At 39.1% G+C, this 18,344-nt stretch overlaps 1 protein-coding gene across 4 annotated transcripts in view; it reads right to left on the bottom strand.

Moving 5' to 3' along the window:
* Positions 1-297: 297 nt before the first annotated feature.
* The window catches only part of LOC125456096 (interleukin-15-like), a 58,391-nt gene continuing 40,344 nt past the window's right edge, over positions 298-18,344 (bottom strand). For 3 of the 4 annotated variants that reach the window (XM_048538807.2, XM_048538817.2, XM_048538828.2), the window contains exons 4-9: positions 16,183-16,291; positions 16,063-16,089; positions 13,066-13,092; positions 9,740-9,772; positions 5,427-5,567; positions 298-424 (exon numbers count right to left, since the gene is read on the bottom strand). In XM_048538807.2, coding sequence (XP_048394764.1) covers positions 326-424; positions 5,427-5,567; positions 9,740-9,772; positions 13,066-13,092; positions 16,063-16,089; positions 16,183-16,291 — 436 coding nt within the window. In that variant the 3' untranslated portion in view covers positions 298-325. The remainder of the gene's footprint in view (positions 425-5,426; positions 5,568-9,739; positions 9,773-13,065; positions 13,093-16,062; positions 16,090-16,182; positions 16,292-18,344) is intronic. The other variant, XM_048538836.2, reaches the window with a different exon arrangement.

Here is an 18,344-nt window from a genome sequence, read left to right as displayed (position 1 = left end):
CCTGGAAACTCCTTAAAACACTGATGACTGGTATGGATAGAAGAGGTTTTGAGATGCCTTCATTTCCTTAATGACTCAATTAGTATACAATCTTTAACTTAACAGGCTTTAATACACTTTCTAAGTATTGTACACATTACAAACTTCATTTTATGGAATTCATAGATTCTTTATTTACAAAGATTATATTGTATACATTTTAATAAAAACTATAAACATGACATTCCATATTTACATACAATACAGTGAGGCTAAGTTAAATACAAATGAGCATTTATAAAAATAGCTTTTCACAATTCATTATTTACATACCATAAAACATGGTTTATGTTTGTCTATACTTGTTTTGAAGAAGATTTTCAAAAGCCATGAGAAAATGTGTTGCATTTTTTTCTTGGAATGTTTCACACATTTTGCAGTTCTTCTGTATTAAAAACACAAGTTTAGGATAACAACAAAAACTTTAAATAGTAATTTTAATGTAATAAACAGTGACTAACTTAATCAATTATTGAAACACAGCACATCCTACTTTTAAAATACGGCACATCAACTAAATAGCAGCAGGACGGGTTTAAAGTGCAAGTATAAGAACTGGTGAGAGAACTTTGATACAAATGTGCATGTAAACAGACAAGGCAGAATAGAAAAAGGGATGAAAGGATAAGCATAAAATAGGTTCTAAATGTTAATCAAAAATAAATCAGGGCATAGAACACTAAAAAGCTACTCAAATGAGACATTTAACTATATTGTAATGTCATTGATCTGAGGTAAGAACTGGAAGTGTGAAAGTTGTCTATTACAATTGAAAGACAACCCAATTATTCGGTGAACAGTAAAAAGGAACCAAAATGTTGCTGTTATAGTGTAAATATTTCTTATTTGATCTATTTAAAGTGATAACGTATATATGGTCTTAATACATGTGTTCACAATCTCAGAAAACTGAGGGGAACAATCTGGAATTAAACAGAAAGACACTTATGAGCCTTCTGTAACTTGTGCCAAAGCATTCAAGTGCCTCTCTAGGTTTACTTCTTAAATTTCTTGCAGGGACACAAATTGGAGACAACATTACACCCATTCTACTGACGTCAAACTATACTCAAATTCCTTGCTCAACTTGTGAGCTCATGCCTAACGAAGCCTGTGGATAAGATTTTAAACTAAATAATGGGAAAGTGGGTTCAATTGCATTGAATCCCTACAGAGCAGATGGAGGCCATTTGGCCCTTGAAAGAGCATCCCACCCTATCTCCATAACCCTGCATTTACTGTGGCTAATCCACCTAGCCTACACCTCGCTGGCTACTACGGGATAATTCTTTTTTAACACGGCCAATCCACCCAACCTGCACATCTTTGGACTGTGGGAGGAAACCCAGAGGAAACCCAAACAGATATGGGAAGAATGTGCAAAGTCCACAAAGACAGTTACGCGAGGCTGGAATCGAGCCTGGGTCTCTGACGCTGTGAGGCAGCATGCTAACCATCGAGCCACCATATTGCCAGTGCCACATGGAAAATTATGGAAATTGTTAAAGGGGGAGGACTCAGCAGAGGTTACTAATGTTTCCGTAACAAGTAATAGCACAGAGAATGTGAAAAGGCTCAGCAATCAGGAACAGCAAATATGGCGGACAATTATGAGAAGGGGGTCAGTTAGTGCAGGACGGGGGAGGGTGTTGCACCTAAATGTACATAGTACACGAAACAAGGTAAATGTGCGTGTAGAGCAGATTCAAACTGGCGAGTATAATGTTGTGGGTATCACAGAGATTAGGCTGCAAGAGGATCAGGACTGTGAGCTAAATATCCAAGGCTATGTGTCTTATTGAAAGGACAGGCAGATGGACAGAAGGATGGGTTGGTCAGAAATGAAATTAAATTTATGGCAAGAATTGATGTGGAGTTGGAAGGCATAGGATCTGTGTGGGTAGAGTTAAGGAACCACAAAAGAAAAAAGACCTTGATGGGAGTTGTGTACAGGCTTCCTAGCAGTAGTCAGGATGTGGGAAAGAAAATAAACGAGAGGATAGAAAAAGCATTTGAGAAAGATACCATTATGATAATCATGAAGACTGGGAAAAATAGATTGCTAGCAGATACCAAGGTAAGGAATTTGTGGAACATCTGTGAGATTTTTTTTTGGAGCAGCTTGTGGCACAGCCCACTGGGAAGCAGGCAATTCTGAATTTGGTGCCGTGTAATGAGGCAGACTTGATTCGGGAACTCAGGGTGAAGGAATGCCTGGGGGCAGTGACCATAAAATTCACCCTGTAGTTTGAGAAGGAGAAGCTGGAATCAGATATACCAGTATTACAATTGAGTAAAGGTAAGTACAAAGACATGTGAGAAGAGCTGGCCAGAATTGATTAGAAGGGGAGCCTAGACGGAAGATGTAGAGCAAAAACAGTGGAAGTTTCAGGGGATCATTTGAGAGGCATAGCAGAATTCATCCCAAGGAAGAAGAAACATTCTAAGGGGAAGACAAGACAACCAGGGCTGACAGGGGAAGTCAGGGACAGCATAAAAACAAAAGACAAAGCATACAATGTGGTGCTGAATGTTAATGGAAAACCAAAGGATTATGAAGACTTTAAAAACCAACACAGGATAACTAAAAACACAATAAGGGGGAACAAAGATGAAGTATGAGGATAAGCCAGCTAGTAATATAAAGAAGAATGCAGAAATTTTTTTAGATATATAAAAGCTAAGAAGAAGGCAAGAGTGAACATTGGACTCTGATTACTTCACACAGATGCTGCCAGACCTGCTGAGTTTCTCTGGCAATTTCTGTTTTTGTATCAGGTCTCCACCATCCCCACTCTTTGCTTTGTATTATTGAAGTAATGGGGATCAAAGAAATGGCAGAGGAACTGAATGGGTACTTTGTATCACTTTTCCTGGTGGAAAATACCAGCAGCACACAGAACTTCAAGAGAGTCAGTGGGCTAAAGTGGGTGTAGTGACCATCTCGAAGGAGAAGCTACTGGAGAAGCTGAAAGGTCTGGAGATGGATAACATACTTAGATCAGAAGGACTACATCCTAGTGTTCTAAAGGAAATAGCTTAGAAGATTGTAGAGTATTGGTGGTGATCTATCAGGAATCTTTGAAGTCAAGGAGGGCCCCAGAGGAATGGAAAACGGTTAGTGTAACACCCCTGTTAAAGAGGGAAGGGAGACATAAGATGGGAAACTATAAGCCAATGAAATTGACTTTGGTTGTTGGTAAGGTTTCAGTCCATGACTAAGGATGAGATTGCAGAGTACTTGGAAGTACATGGTAAAACAGGGCTGAGTCTGTATGGTTTTGTCAAAGAGGTCATGTCTGTTTGAATTCCTTGAGAAGTTAACATGCAATTTAGACAAAGGAGAGCCAGTGGATGTGATCAGTTTGGATTTCCAGAAGGCCTTTGACAAGCTGCTGCACAGGATGCTGCTAAATAAGACAACAGCCTATAGCTTTAGGGGCAGGGTGCTGGCTTGGCTAGAGGATTGCCTGACTAGTGGAAGACAGAGAATGGGGAGAATGGCAGCTCACGACTGACAGAGTTCCACGGGGGTCTGTGTTGGGACAATTATTTACAGTATACATTAACAAGTGAATGAAAGAACTGAAAGCATTAATGCTAAATTTGCAGAGGACACAAAGGTAGGTGGAGGGACAGCCGGGACTGAGGAACTGGGGAGGCTGCTAGGCAAATGGAATACAATGCAGGAAAGTGACAGACTACGCACTTCAGCATGAAGAATAATGACATAGAATATTTTCTAAATGGGTAAAGGCTTCAGAAATCTGAAACACTAAGGGTCCTACTACAGGGTTCTCTTAAGGGTAGCATGCATGTTCAGTTGGCAGTTAGGAAGATAAATGCAATGTTCACATTCATTTCAAGAGGACTACACGAGGCTTTCATCAATTCCTGATAAAGGTCTGTAATTATGGGTCGTTGTGATCTTCAAGCCTATAGTTAAGTGTACATCTGATTGTTGTGCATTGCGTGTACAGCAGGTATACAATCAACTCTTCAAACAAGCACTGGGATATTAATATATTAACGACCTCAGGGCAATGTAGAACAGGCGGTTTGTACCTGATTCATGTGACAATAACTGCATCTGTGCCCACAAACCTAACCTTCAATATATACCTGCTCTGAACAAGTGGAACTGACAGTAAGCTACTAGGCTCTGTAACTATGATCATTAAAATATTAAGATTTGGACACACTGTAATTATACCCCTAAATCAATTATGTTCAATTTTCTTTAGATATTTTTGGTTATTTATTTGTTTTGTGCCCTGATTATGCATGTTCCTGAGCACAGATTCACAGGAAACTCATCAGTCATATTGAAGGGAAGAAGTGTCTCTGATTTCTAATCACAAAATGACTTTTCACATGATAAGAGCACAAAATGCAGGAAGAAGAAGAAAGAAAGAAGAGAGATGATATAAATGGATAATACTCCACAATCTAATCAATCTAACAAGACAGCTCTCTATTCTATATTACTGACAGGGTCAAATATTCTTTGGTAGGTTATTTACATATTGTATCCAATGATTTTCAATGTTCTTTGCAAGTCACTAAAACGTTAAAACTGTTCCAAACTTCAAAGCATTCCAACATATCGGAAAAGCATGGGTACACTGCTTGAGATTCAGTCCACAGGTTTCAAAAGGATGAAATATGCAGAACGTTCTGATAATGTGCCTATTGAATGCATGGCCGCACCAGTGACACAGGATCTCTGAATAATTTGTCCATTTTACACTTCTTAAATAAAATACGTTACTAGGAACTAAAATAAAATCACTCGAGCTCAAAGACTACCTGATTTTGGTCCAGTTTAAATACTTCTTGTACAATGTCCTTCACTGTGTCTCATTTATCAACCAATTTCCTACTAGAGAAATTACAGAGGTACTAATGACTATCCCTTTGCATGCATTTTTGACAATAAAATGAATTTGAAACTAATTACTTATTTATTGTTTGGACATATACTAGCTAGAATCTAGGTTTGACAAAACTTCTGAATAAAAACACCTGTTCATAATTTCATCATTGTTATCAATCAGAGAAAATTCTCCTCAATCCTCCACAGTACTACCTCAAAAACAGTAAAGCATTCAGTTCTTTAATGAAGCAACTAGACGTGTTTTCAAATACCTGTCTCTGGGAAAAAAGAAACAACTATCATTTGGATTAAGGAAGGAAAATAACACAGCTTATTTGCCTTGATGAATGTGAGGGGTCCTACTGCCATACGTAATAAGGACATGTGAGAGATTGGGATAGATATTAAACAACTCCTTTCTTCAACTAATTCCCTGGTACTCAAAGAATTCTGCACTGCAGATAGCTTACCATGAAAGGTTATTCACAGATACAGTGAGTCAGAAACTTACCTGCTTAAGTTTAGAAAATGCTTTTGCATTCCTATTCATTCTGTTCATGTTTCGTAATTCGTAAGACTCGAGCGCAAATTCAAACCGCAAAACATTCAGTTCTTGAATGAAGCATGTCAACGCAGTTTCAAAACAATCATTCTGGAGGGAGGATAAGCAAATTGGTTCATCAGAATGGTTTCTTTATTACTTATGTATGCATCTCAAAAGAATTTGTATGTTTATCAACCATTTTTAATTTTAAAAAAAGCAATTTTAACAGATCCTTATGACCAGAAACACATTAGTTTGTATCATCTCAACACGCAATCACTAAGTCAGCTGTAATGACAAGATAAAACAACAAGTGTTAGATATTTTTTCTTCTTTCCTGCCAGTTGCAAACCAGGCAACATACAAAGAATGGATGGAAATGGATGGTCCAGGCTGAATAGGTCTAAACTGATGCAATTTGGAATCAAAACGAAAAATAAAAAAAACAGAAATAATTTTAAGTCGATTCTCAGTGAAATCATGAATTTCCTAGAAGTGTAATACTTTATCATTTTTCTTTTAATTCCAGGAAATGGAAATCAAGAAATTAGCTCTCACTTCAGTCATAGGCTCATCATCACCTTGTCCTGATTTCCACACATCCCCTACCCCCAAACACCTCACTGCTCTCCTCATGTTTTCCCCCCACCCCCACAAATGGTCTTCTTGCACCCTCCACTCCTCTTACATCCCTCAACACCCTTCTTTCAAGTCCCCCACGCCAACTCTGCACTCTTCTCCTATTTTCCTAATGGGCTCACTACTCTCCCTGCCATTTCGTCTTACATTCCCCTGCTCTCCAAGCATCAACCCAGTCACAGAGTGCTTCACTGTTGCATTAACTTCTCTGCTTCCCTGCCATCCATTCTGGAGGTGAACCAACAGCAAAGAATACAGTGAGAAGCATTGTGACAGAGCAGTAGCAAGTAAGAAGAAATGGAGAGGGGAGCAGGGAGGAGGAAAAGCTGCTCTCAGATAAATTCTCAAGCTTTTGACACTCTTAGGGTAACCAAAGAAATGCAGATATTTTTGCAACGCTATGCATCAAACAGTACAGTTGCTCCAGTAAATAATGCACAAATTTCATTTTCTAACTGGCACTGGTACTGCAATATTTGGAGCAGTGTTTTGTCATTTCTCTCTAAACAGATGAGTAATTGCCTAGTCCCTAATTCTGACTGACTCAGTGCTATTACCCACATAACTGGTGCTGCCAGATTCAAAGTTATAATCGTAGTATTATTAATTAATTGAATGAGACATTCAACAGAAATGTTGCCTGAAGAAAGATGATTGATAAAAATCTTCTGCAAATGTTGTACCAGTTAATAATTCTTAAGGTAGTATTGAATTGCTCTGGGAAACGCCCCAGATCTATCCAAGTTAACTAAAGGTTAGCTGTCCAGAATATCGCTCTCAGAGAAATCAAGACACTGGCAAGTGCCTGTGTATGTGCAGAAAGCATTCCCCTAGTATTGCTGACCTCGTGTTGTTGTTGAATCATAGTATATTTGCAAGCCACTCCATTCAAGGGCAGCTAAGTACAGGCAAGAAATATTGGCCAGTCAGTGACACTCACATCCCACAAATGAACAAATAAAAAACAATACAGCATTTATTTTTAATTACCATCTTCTACAACTTACAACTTTCTTTTAGCATTACATAAAGAAAGCTTAAAACTAGCTGATGCAATATTGGAAAGGATATAAAACAAAGATCTGCAGATGTTGGATATTCGAAACAAACAAAACCAGAAATTATTAGAGAAACTCAGCAGATCTGACAGCATCTGTGAAAGGGAGACAGTGCTAACGTCTCAAATCCATGTCTCAGGGTCTACACAAGGTCTCAAGGGGACCAAGAAGTGAGTAAAACATACTTTACCAAGCTGCAGATGCATCTGTCCATGATAGTTTCGGTAACAGTGACCACTGCACAGCCCTTGTGGAGACAAATCTTGCCTTCACATTGCCTTCACATTGTACTAATTGGGTCAGATTTTGAACAGATTGAACAATTCCAGTTTGACCATAAATGAGGCATTGTGGGCCATCAAAAACTGCAGAATTATATCCCATCCCAAAAAGCAACCACTAAACCCAGCACATCCCCCACTCAAAAATTACCATCAGAGTTAACCCTGGAAAAATGGAGAGTGCAGGACAGCATGCCAGAAGGAGCACCAGGCAGACCTAAAAATGGGGTGTCAACCTGGTGAAGCTACCAAACAGGACTGTTCACATGCCAAACAGCATCAGTAGCAAATGACAGACAGAGCAAAGCCACCCACAACCAACAGATCAGACCAAACCTCTGCAGTTCTGCAACAACCAGTCATAAATGGTGGTGGACAATTAAAACAACTCACTGCAGGAGGAGGCTCCACATTTCGGCAATAGCACTGAAGACTCGTGCTCCAGAACCTGCCACATCCCTAGCCAAGCTGTACCAAAACACTTACAACACTGGCATCAATCCAACAATCTGGAAAATTGCCCAGAGATGTCCTATACACAAAAAGCAGCACAAATCGAACCTGTCCCAATTTCTGCTCCGTCAGTCTACCCTTGACCATGAGTAAAATAATGGAATATGTCACCAACCATGCCATTAAGCCTCACCTGTTCAGCAATACCCCATTCAGCAATGCCCAGTTTGGGCTCTGCCAGGGCTACTCAGCTCTTGTCCTCATTGATTAAAATATGGACAAAAGAACTAAATTCCAGAGGTTAGGTGAGAGAGCCTGTTCTTGACTTCAAGGCCACATTCGACCAGTGTGGCATCAAGGGTCCTTGGTAAAGTTGGCATCAATGGGCACGGGGCAATCTCTCTGCTGTCTGCAGTCATACCTGGCACATAGGAAAATGGTTGTGTTGTTGGAAGTCAGTCAACGTAGCTCCAGGACGTCTCTGCAGGAGTTCCTCAGAGTCGTCTCCTGGGACCAATTGTCTTAACTGCTTCACCTTCCCTCCATCATAAGGTCAGAAACAGGGATGTTCACCTATGACTACACAATGCTCAGCACCATATACAGCTCCTTAACTCATGTGTAAGTAGTCTGACCTTCCGCCCATTCAAATAATGGCAGTGTTGTTGCAGTCTTCTACTCCCAAAAACTTGGTGCTGAATTATGAGACAGGTAATTTTAATATCTCCAAATCACTATACACTTTTCCCATCATAAAATCAATTAAAATCCCCAAATCATGCCAAGAACAATCAACTCTGTGCCAAGAAAGGACAGATTCAAGGAATCAACACTTCCCCCTAACTTTATTAGACATTAAAGTACAAGTGCTTACAAAGAGCTATACTTCAGTCCTATCACAAATAACACCAAGATAGGTCACCCAGTAACAAAACTAGGTTATAAGTCAGGTAGACAAACAGGGGGCTGGAAGAACACAGCAGGGGAGGGACCATCTGGGGGAAAGGAGCAGTCAACATTTCGGGTATTACTCTTCTTCAGGACTGGACATGGGATAGGGCGAGCTGCAGATAGAGCGATGGGGGAAGAGGTGGAAACAGAATGGTGGTGATAGGTGGACACTGGTACTACAGGTATGGTACCTACTACAAGTGTCCACCTCTCACCACCATTCAACCTCCAACCCTGCCCCTCTTTATCCGCAGCTCCTGGACAAGACCTGTGCTCCTTTCCTCCAGATGCTGTCTCCCCTGCTGTGTTCTTCCAGCCTCCTGTTTGTCTGCCTGGATTGCAGCATCTGCAGTTTTTTTTGTTTCTAACTAGGTTATAAATCAGCCTACCCTCCAGCATAAATTGTCAACTTCCTTCATACGGCAGCAATATGTTGGAAGTCATTCATTAGCAGTTCTGGATTTGGAACCTGGGTTTGCCTATATCTGGTCATTCATTACGATTCTGAATTGTGCACGTTGTCCCAGCAAAAAAAAAGTTAGAACACTTCAGTAAAATGGCCAATCAAGAAGTGTGGAGGGAAAGAACCTGAGGTGTTATTGTGAGGTTATAAATCTATTTATAGATAGATAGCTCCATCATAAATGAGGATACAGGGACTTGTGTAGAGACATAGATGTGTACCATTAGACCTGTTCCCCCATCATTATCTCACACTCATTGCTTATACCTAAGCCTGTGCTACAACCGCGACTATTTATTTCTTCGGGCTACAAGATCAGTTTGATTATTCCATTATTTATTAATCCAGCAGCAAATTATCTACTCAATAATAGGGTACAAACCTTCAGCTTATTTTATTGCAGTAAGTTATGGCATTCCAGTGCCTAATACTTACAGATATCTGTTCAGGAGTGTATAATCGTAATTCCTAAAAGAGAAAAAAAGTGCTTTGATGAAAATATAAAGCATATTTATTCTTCTAAAATGTGTGCAAACAACCTTAATTGCAAATCAGCCCTTTTATCTCCATATGGAAAGATCACAGAATTCCATCAGTAACTATTTTGATTGCTTGTTTAATGTGATGGTTTTTAAGAACCATACATGAATAGGAGCAGAAAAATGTCATCTGTCTCACCAGATTTGCTCCATCACTCAATTAGGTCTTAGCTAGCCTCCTACATCTATGCCATTCTCCCATAGTATTCCCATATCCCCTAATATCTTTAATATGTAGTAATCTATTGATCTTGATCTCAAATATATTCAATGACTGAGTCTCTACTGCCTTCTGAGGTAGAGACTCAAAAAGGATCACCATCCTAAAAGTGAAGAAATTCCTCTTCATCTCAATTCTAAGTAACATAGTGCTTTTTCTGAGACAATGTTCCCTAGTTCTCGGCACCCCAACCAGGACAAAGATCCTTCCTGCATCTTTTCTGTTCACAATTATATAAGCTAGCCTTGTTAACAAAGCAGGGCAGCTGTGGAATAGTAGATGGAGAAAATAGACAATGAAGCGAGATAATGAAGACAGAGGGTGGTAGTTGACGGGAAATGTTCATCCTGGAGACCAGTTACTAGCGGTGTACCGCAAGGGTTGGTGTTGGGTCCATTGCTGTTTGTCATTTTTATAAATGACCTGGATGAGGGCATAGAAGGATGGGTTAGTAAATTTGCAGACGACACTAAGGTCGGTGGAGTTGTGGATAGTGACGAAGGATGCTGTAGGTTGCGGAGAGACATAGATAAGCTGCAGAGCTGGGCTGAGAGGTGGCAAATGGAGTTTAATGCAGACAAGTGTGAGGTGATGCACTTTGGTAGAAGTAACCGGAAGGCAAAGTACAGGGCTAATGGTAAGATTCTTAGCAGTGTAGATGAGCAGAGAGATCTCGGTGTCCATGTACACAAATCATTGAAAGTTGCCACCCAGGTTGACAGGACCGTTAAGAAGGCATACAGTGTTTTAGCTTTTATTAAATAGGGATTGAGTTCCGGAACCAAGAGGTTATGGTGAAGCTGTACACAACTCTGGTGCGGCCATACTTGGAATATTGCATACAGTTCTGGTCACCGCATTATAAGGATGTGGAAGCTTTGGAAAGGGTGCAGAGGAGATTTACTAGGATGTTGCCTGGTATGGAGGGAAGGTCTTACAAGGAAAGGCTGAGGGACTTGAGGCTGTTTTCATTAGCGAGAAGAAGGTTGAGAGGTGACTTAATTGAAACATATAAAATAATCAGAGGGTTAGATAGGGTGGATAGGGAGAGCCTTTTTCCTAGGATGGTGACGGCAAGCATGAGGGGGCATAGCTTTAAATTGAGGGGTGAAAGATACGGGACAGATGTCAGAGGTAGTTTCTTTACTCAGAGAGTAGGAAGGGAATGAAACGCTTTGCTTGCAACGGTAGTAGATTCGCCAACTTTAGGTACATTTAAGTCGTCATTGGACAAGCATATGGACGTACATGAAATAGTGTAGGTTAGATGGGCTTGAGATCGGTATGACGGGTCAGCACAACATCGAGGGCTGAAGGGCCTGTACTGTGCTGTAATGTTCTATGTTCTAACATGATATGAGGTTCGTTCCTCATTACAACACATTAAATTTGCTAATGTTATCAAATACAAATACACAACATGTTATCATGATCGTGTAATGTGTTAATATGAAAAAGAATCTTTTGGCACTCATTTTCTTGCAATAAGATTAGTGGTTGGTGTTTATTGCATTTAAAAGAACTTGTTGTAAGATTATTGAAAAAGTTAATTGGATAGATAAGGTGAGGCAGTATCAAGTAGTGTGCAGTTTGGAAAACACCAACTAGTTGAAGGACGGGATTGTTCCTACTTAAGCAGTCTAGTTAGGGAGAAAAAGGTCAACGAATCTATGACTAGGTACAAGAGTGCATTTTAGTGAATATTTGGGAATTAGAGTTGTAATGATGAATTCATTGTGTGGTGCCAGGAAGTTTGAAATTTGGTGGAGGGCCATCAGAATACAGATAGCAAAACGTGAAAATTGTGGCTTTGTGTAAAACTTCTGATAGCAGCAATATATTCCAAATCTGAAATAAAAATAGATAATGCAAGAGAAGTTCAGCAGCTTTAGCAGCATATGTGGAAAGAGAAAGAGTTAAGATTTCAAGTCCAATTTGACGTTTTCAGAACTGCCATGAAGAAGAATCGTATCACACCCAAAATATTAACTCTATTTCTGTCTCCACTGACGCTGCCAGCTAATTTACAATAATAGGGATTGGAACATACTGAGAGGTCGTGAATAAGGTGAATTAATGGAAAGAAGAACAGAGAAGAATTCTGACATCACTGAGTGGTGGGTGGGTCACTAAAAACAAACTATGTACATTGATAATTTATAAAAACTAAATTGATAATTTTAAAAACCGAAATCATTTGAAAAGATTTTTAGCATTGGACTTCTTAAACTAATAAAATCGTTCAGAAATGGTGTGTTACTGCTGCTTAGAATGGAAGCATATAAGAAATTGGGCGAGGAGAATGAAGGACAGAATATAACATAATAATGGGTGAATTATGAGTGCAATCAATAAAAATCAGCAAGAACATTGGGGATCTGCAGTACTGTCCAAACATCTTGACAATTTTCAACGGATTCATTAGTCTTCAAATTTTATTTCTGGAAAGGGCTCCACTAAAATAAGCTGTCAGATTTCATTTGACCATCTAGTTATGAAACCATTTCTTCACTGCTTTTTATTTTTTCCCATGTTAGATTCAACTGTCTTTCTTCCCCTCAGTTCTTTTGCTTTTATTTGGCACTTTTTCTTCTGCATTTTTGTTGATCACTTATATTTATGTACAATTCCTGTCAACGTTTTTACCCCATCAGAAACTTCAATGTGCACATTTATCGTGGAAACTACTTATCACATTTGAACCACTATCTCCCTAGGAGGATGAAGTTGCAGTGTAAAATCTACAATTTCATTGTAAATGCCAACTTAGCAATTTGTGTTGCATCCATGTACACACACAACCTCACCACCTACTTCTGCTACACATGTTCAGTAAGACAATGAAGAAGGGTCAAATACTTACTCAGTAGCTACATGATATTATAGGACTACGTTGTCAGTTTTATTGTTCTACTGGCTAATAAACTACACAGTGAAAGAGATCAACATTTCATCTGTTTAATAGATCAGAAAAAGTTGGCATTCCATTGTCTAATACTTACAGGTATGTCTTTAGGAGGGAATAGACCCTAAAAAGAAAAAGGAAGGGTTATTCTCTAAAATGGCTTTAATATCTCATAGTGGTGCAGGAATCACTTTATCTTCATTTGCAGGTTCAAGGATGTAACATCATATTCTTCAATTAGGGTCTTTTCATATATCAGTTATCAAAACCGTTCTCCACTTCTATAGAACCAGTGTTTTGCTGCCAGCAGGGTGTGTTATGGAAAGATTCTGCAAGAACAGAAAGGGAAAGTTTTGGAGGTGATGGGAACAGAGAAGAAGCAGAGGCAGGGTTGGGGGTAGAGAGGAGAGAGGAAAAGAGGCACACAAAAACAATAAAAACAAGAGAGAGGGAGGAGAAACAAAAGGAAGGTCAATAAAAATTAATCAAATTCAGATTAATAGATTTTTTGATTTGATTTACTATTGTCACATTTACCCGGGTACAGTGAAAAGTTTTGTTTTGCGTACTGTACAGACAGATCATACCACACAAAGTGCACCCGAGTAATAAACAGCAAGATCAACATTAAATTTAAAATTTGAGAGATCCATTCAGAAGTCGAATAACAGTGGAGAAGAAGCTGTTCTTCAACCTGTTTGTACATGTGTTTAAGCTTTTGTATCTTCTACACAATGTAAAAGGTTGGAAGAGATTATAACCAGGGTGGTGGTGGTGGGGCTTGGGGGGGATGGCTTTCATTGTGTTAGCTGCTTTCCCAAGTCAGAGAGAGGTGTAGGTGGAGTCAGTGGATGGAAGGTTGGCTTGCACGATGAACTGGGCTGTGTTCACAACTCTCTGTAGCTTCTTATGGTCCTGGGCAGAGCAGTTGCCCCACCAACCCTTGATGCATCTGGATAGAATGCTTTTTATGGTGAACACCACAAGAAGTCACTAACAGGTCTAAACCACTTCAGTGCAACATGTGTGCCTTGCGTGGTATCTTCTAAATCAGATCTGGCAACGCACTCATGAAAAAATGTTTAAAATCCATCAAAGATTGAACTCATTTATTAATTTTTAAAATATCGCATTGTAGAAATGGCCTCTGCCAAATTTGGTGGGAGAGAAGTATAAAGGTCTGGAGGATGAAAAGAGAGGCAATCACTTGGAACATTAACCCTTTTAACATACAAAGGGGCTAACATCTTAAACAGTCTTTTAAAGACTCCAAGTACAAAGCTTTTGTGATTTACACATTAATTGCTGACTTTGGAGGAAGCAGAGCTGGAGGAAACTGAAACATACAAAGCAGATAAGATGCAAGGTGCAACACACCAGAAAAAGGGTTTCTTTAAAATACAGTAGCCTGCTGATTTCAGTGAATTAACAGCAACTTTCAACAGTCAAATGAATGAACTAAAAATTTCAAGAATTAAAAATTAAAGGTGACAAAACACTTAGCAGCTTGAACAGTTCTTACAAGAATCATACAATCCCTACAGCATGGAAACAGGCCCTTCAGCCCAACAAGTCTGCACCAATCCTCAGAGCATCCCACCTAGACCTAACCCCCATTACCCATCTAATCTACACATCCCTGATCACTATGAACAATTCAGCATGCCCAATCCACCTAACCTGCACATCTTTGGACAGTGGGAGACAACTGAAGCACCTAGAGGAAACCCATGCAGACACGGGGAGAAGGTGCAAATTTCACACAGACAGTCGCCAGAGAGTGGAATGAAACCTGGATTCCTGGTGCTGTGAAGCAGCAAACCAACTACTGAACCACATGCCACCCTCTGATTATAAATTAAGAAGTGGAACTGATCAGAAAATGGCCTAATCAATGCAATTGCTTGAATTCTTCAGAGCAACTACTGACCAGGGCACCTTTATCCTTACTTCTCAGAATTGTCACGACTCAGAAGAAGGAGGCTATTTAGCCCTTCATGTCCAAACAAGGTGTTCAAAATGCATTGTGACATGGTGCTCTTCTCCTGCCTTTTTCCCCATACCCTTGCGCATTGTTTCTATTCAGGTAATCATTTAATGCCCTCTTGAATACTCCCATTGATCCTGCTTCCATCAAACTTTCTGACAGTGTATCCCAGACCCAAACCACTTATAAAAAAGCTTCTCACATCATGGGAGTCCATGTGTACCATATCAATAGCATTAGCCTCAATGACATCTACTGTTACCTCTTCAAGGCAAACTCCAGCTAGACAGTCAAATGTGATTTCCCCTTTATAAATCCATGCTGGATCTTTGTAACCACCCCATATTTTACCATCTGACTGCTAATTATAGATCTGTAACAGCTGTATTTATATTCTCAACCAAGACTGGGGAAGACCAGACATTTATGTCCAGTGTTCTTGCAATTTTGATTCTCACTTCTGCTTGGGACTGAGTTTGTAAGGAATAGAAATTTTCCTAGATCAGTACTAAAACCGTTTTTTTACTTGAATCAAAAATACTGAGGGGTACACTAACAACCAGTTGTTTAATCTTCAAGGCACAAGTAAAATATGTGGGTGAAATGTCTACACTGAAATGATAATGCTCAGTACCCTAGACTGCATTCAACCCCTCAACTAAAGAAGATAATTTGAAGTCAATAATATTTTACAATGGAATGGCTACAGAAAAAAGTGCAAAATCACAAAGCAGCATTTACAAGATCACCCAATTGTGTGTCAAAGACAACTTGGGAGGAAGTTTGCAATAAAAATCAGTCGAAAAAGTTGAAACAGGAAGTTAATTCTTTTGAAGAAAATTGACTCTTAGTGGATAAGCCCAACACGTTCAGATAACATAGCACTCTTTAATTTTCATTCCCCATGAAACAGAGCACAGATTCAAATTTACAATTTAATTTTAAATTCCTCAACTGTGATGAATTTTACCATGTTACTTTCACCCTTGTATAATCAATTTTTATGAAATGCTGCAAATAATCTTACACTTTTCAGTTGCAACCGTTGATATTAAACTAACGTTCGCCTTTGTAATTTTCTCCAATTGGAGGAAACTTCGTACTCACTTCTTTACGTTTTTCCTCCACTTGTTTCTAAAGAAGATAAAAAAGAAGTTTTAGTGAAATGAAAACTTTTCTTCAAAAAATATAAAGCAAAATGATTTTAGAAATACACTGAATACTAACTTGCATCCCTGTCACCATTTGCAACATTTCAGTCACCGCTGCTGGCTTCACTTTGCCTGTATTATGATTGTGAGGTACATCTGTTTTTGGTAGACACGCAGCAAAATTGCTGGAAATGCAGGAAAAAAAATACTTAAATCAGAACATACAACTAACCTCCAGATTTGCTTTTTCCACACGCATGGCCTTTGTATTTTAAGTGCCAAGTTATGATCTTGCTGTATTATTGTAATGAATAACATTATAGATCTTGAATGAGTCTTTGTTTAAATTGTCCAGTTTAATTTTTCAATTCACACCGTTAGAGTTCATCGCTTGCAGGCACAGTTGAACAATTATTCTCCACACCCCTCCCTCCCATCTTGAAGTAATGATATGACAAACATTGATACATTGTGGGCACATTAAATGCTCAGTCACTCATTAATAGGTCCGTACATCTAATTACATACAGTTCTGATGTTCACTTAAAATAATATCCTCAAACACGAAAACCTCTCTCAGAAAACACCAACTACAACAGTATTAGCTGAAAGGTTATTACAATCCATGTTTTTGCACCAAGCAGCTTATATTTTTTTTTGTCTGCTTTTATTAACGTGGCTGGATGTAAAGCAGAATGATCAACTACTTTTTATGATCGCTCTGTCTGCATGCTTTACTTCCTTGGTCATTGCTCATAGGTTACAATTATGTGCAACATGTGTGAAATTACTGGGCCTTAGCAGCGTAGGAGCACCAGAAACAAACATTGTATGGTGGTGGTGGGGATACCGATAATTATAATCAGCTTGATTCCTCAGAATATCCAATTCAGGCCAGAGGTAAACAAGCCAAAACAACTCAACACTGACACAGGGCATGTCACTGTAATTGGCATCCAACCATGTTCACCATGTTCTGGATGGAGAGCAAATGCCTCACCAGGTGACCCAACATTCTTGTCAATTATTCCAAAATCAAAGTATAGCTCACAGCTACCAGCCAAAAACTCAGAATTCAAATGAAAATATTGTGCTTCTGCTCAATTCAGGCAGAATTCCAAGTGTACATGGAAATAAAAGACTGCAAAGAATGGTAGTAGATGTTCATTAATTAAATTCGTACATTCAGGAGCACCTTAACAGTTTCAGTAGAAGGACTTCTTCAGCATTGGACATTTTTCTAATTTAGGGAGCACCATTCCAAGTAATCATATGATATACCAAACAGAAGGATTTGTCATCCACAATACGGTAGAAGTTGGGCTGGTGACTGTAGCTCCACAAGTTACTCAGTTCAATGCTAATGATACTGCATAAGGAAGCATCATTATTAGAGGAATTGTGTTGTAAGGGTTAAATAGGGAAAAAGTTGAACAGTTTTCAATTAATCAACCTTATACGAGATTAACCTTATACATTTCAGGGGATATTGTCAGCAGGAATCTATTAACAATAATTAATGGCATCAAAACATTCCAGAGAGACCTTGGGGAGAGACCAGGAGATGACAAACACCGATAAAGGTTAGGGGTGCAAAAACAACACCTGACTAAATGAATCTTGACTGGGTGAAGGAGTGAACTTCAAAGACATTAGTCTATGACCTAGAGTAAACATTGATTACTGATGTTTTCAAGGAGTTATACTGGAAAATTTAGAAAATGAGATAATCCTGCAGTAAAAATACTGCCTTTTCCTGTATTCCTCACAGTTCTTCGAGCTGGCACTTGAATACACTCTTATTGCATGTGCTTGATTAAATGATCAAAAATCTGTAACCAGAACATCTGGTGCTGCGAGTAGGGACCATTGGGTGGCACTGTAAAATAGTATAGTGTGTTTTTCATTTATAGCTAGTACAGAAAGCCAACCAAAAGACATTTCAGACTGAGTGTCAAAAAACCTGGAAGAGCACTAAAGTGTAGAAATGCTAAGAAGGGAGAGGTTGCTAATGAGGGTTCTGTGTTGGTAGAGTTTGTACAGAAATCATTGTTGAGCCTGAAACACTGCATTGGTAGTATTTGTGCAGATACTGTAGTTCAGTCAAACTCCATGTTGCCTGAATTCACATAGAAATCAGAGTTAAGCTGAACCTGCATTGGTAGAACTCTCACAGGTTTCAGAAAGTAATTTACTGGTGGTATTTTCGTTGATTATAAGAAAAAAATTAAAACACAG

Source organism: Stegostoma tigrinum, chromosome 1 (assembly GCF_030684315.1).
Source record: "Stegostoma tigrinum isolate sSteTig4 chromosome 1, sSteTig4.hap1, whole genome shotgun sequence".
Classification (NCBI taxonomy): Eukaryota; Metazoa; Chordata; class Chondrichthyes; order Orectolobiformes; family Stegostomatidae; genus Stegostoma; species Stegostoma tigrinum.
The sequence above is the reverse complement of the archived record's forward strand: the minus strand, read 5'-3'. Positions and strand labels throughout refer to the sequence as shown.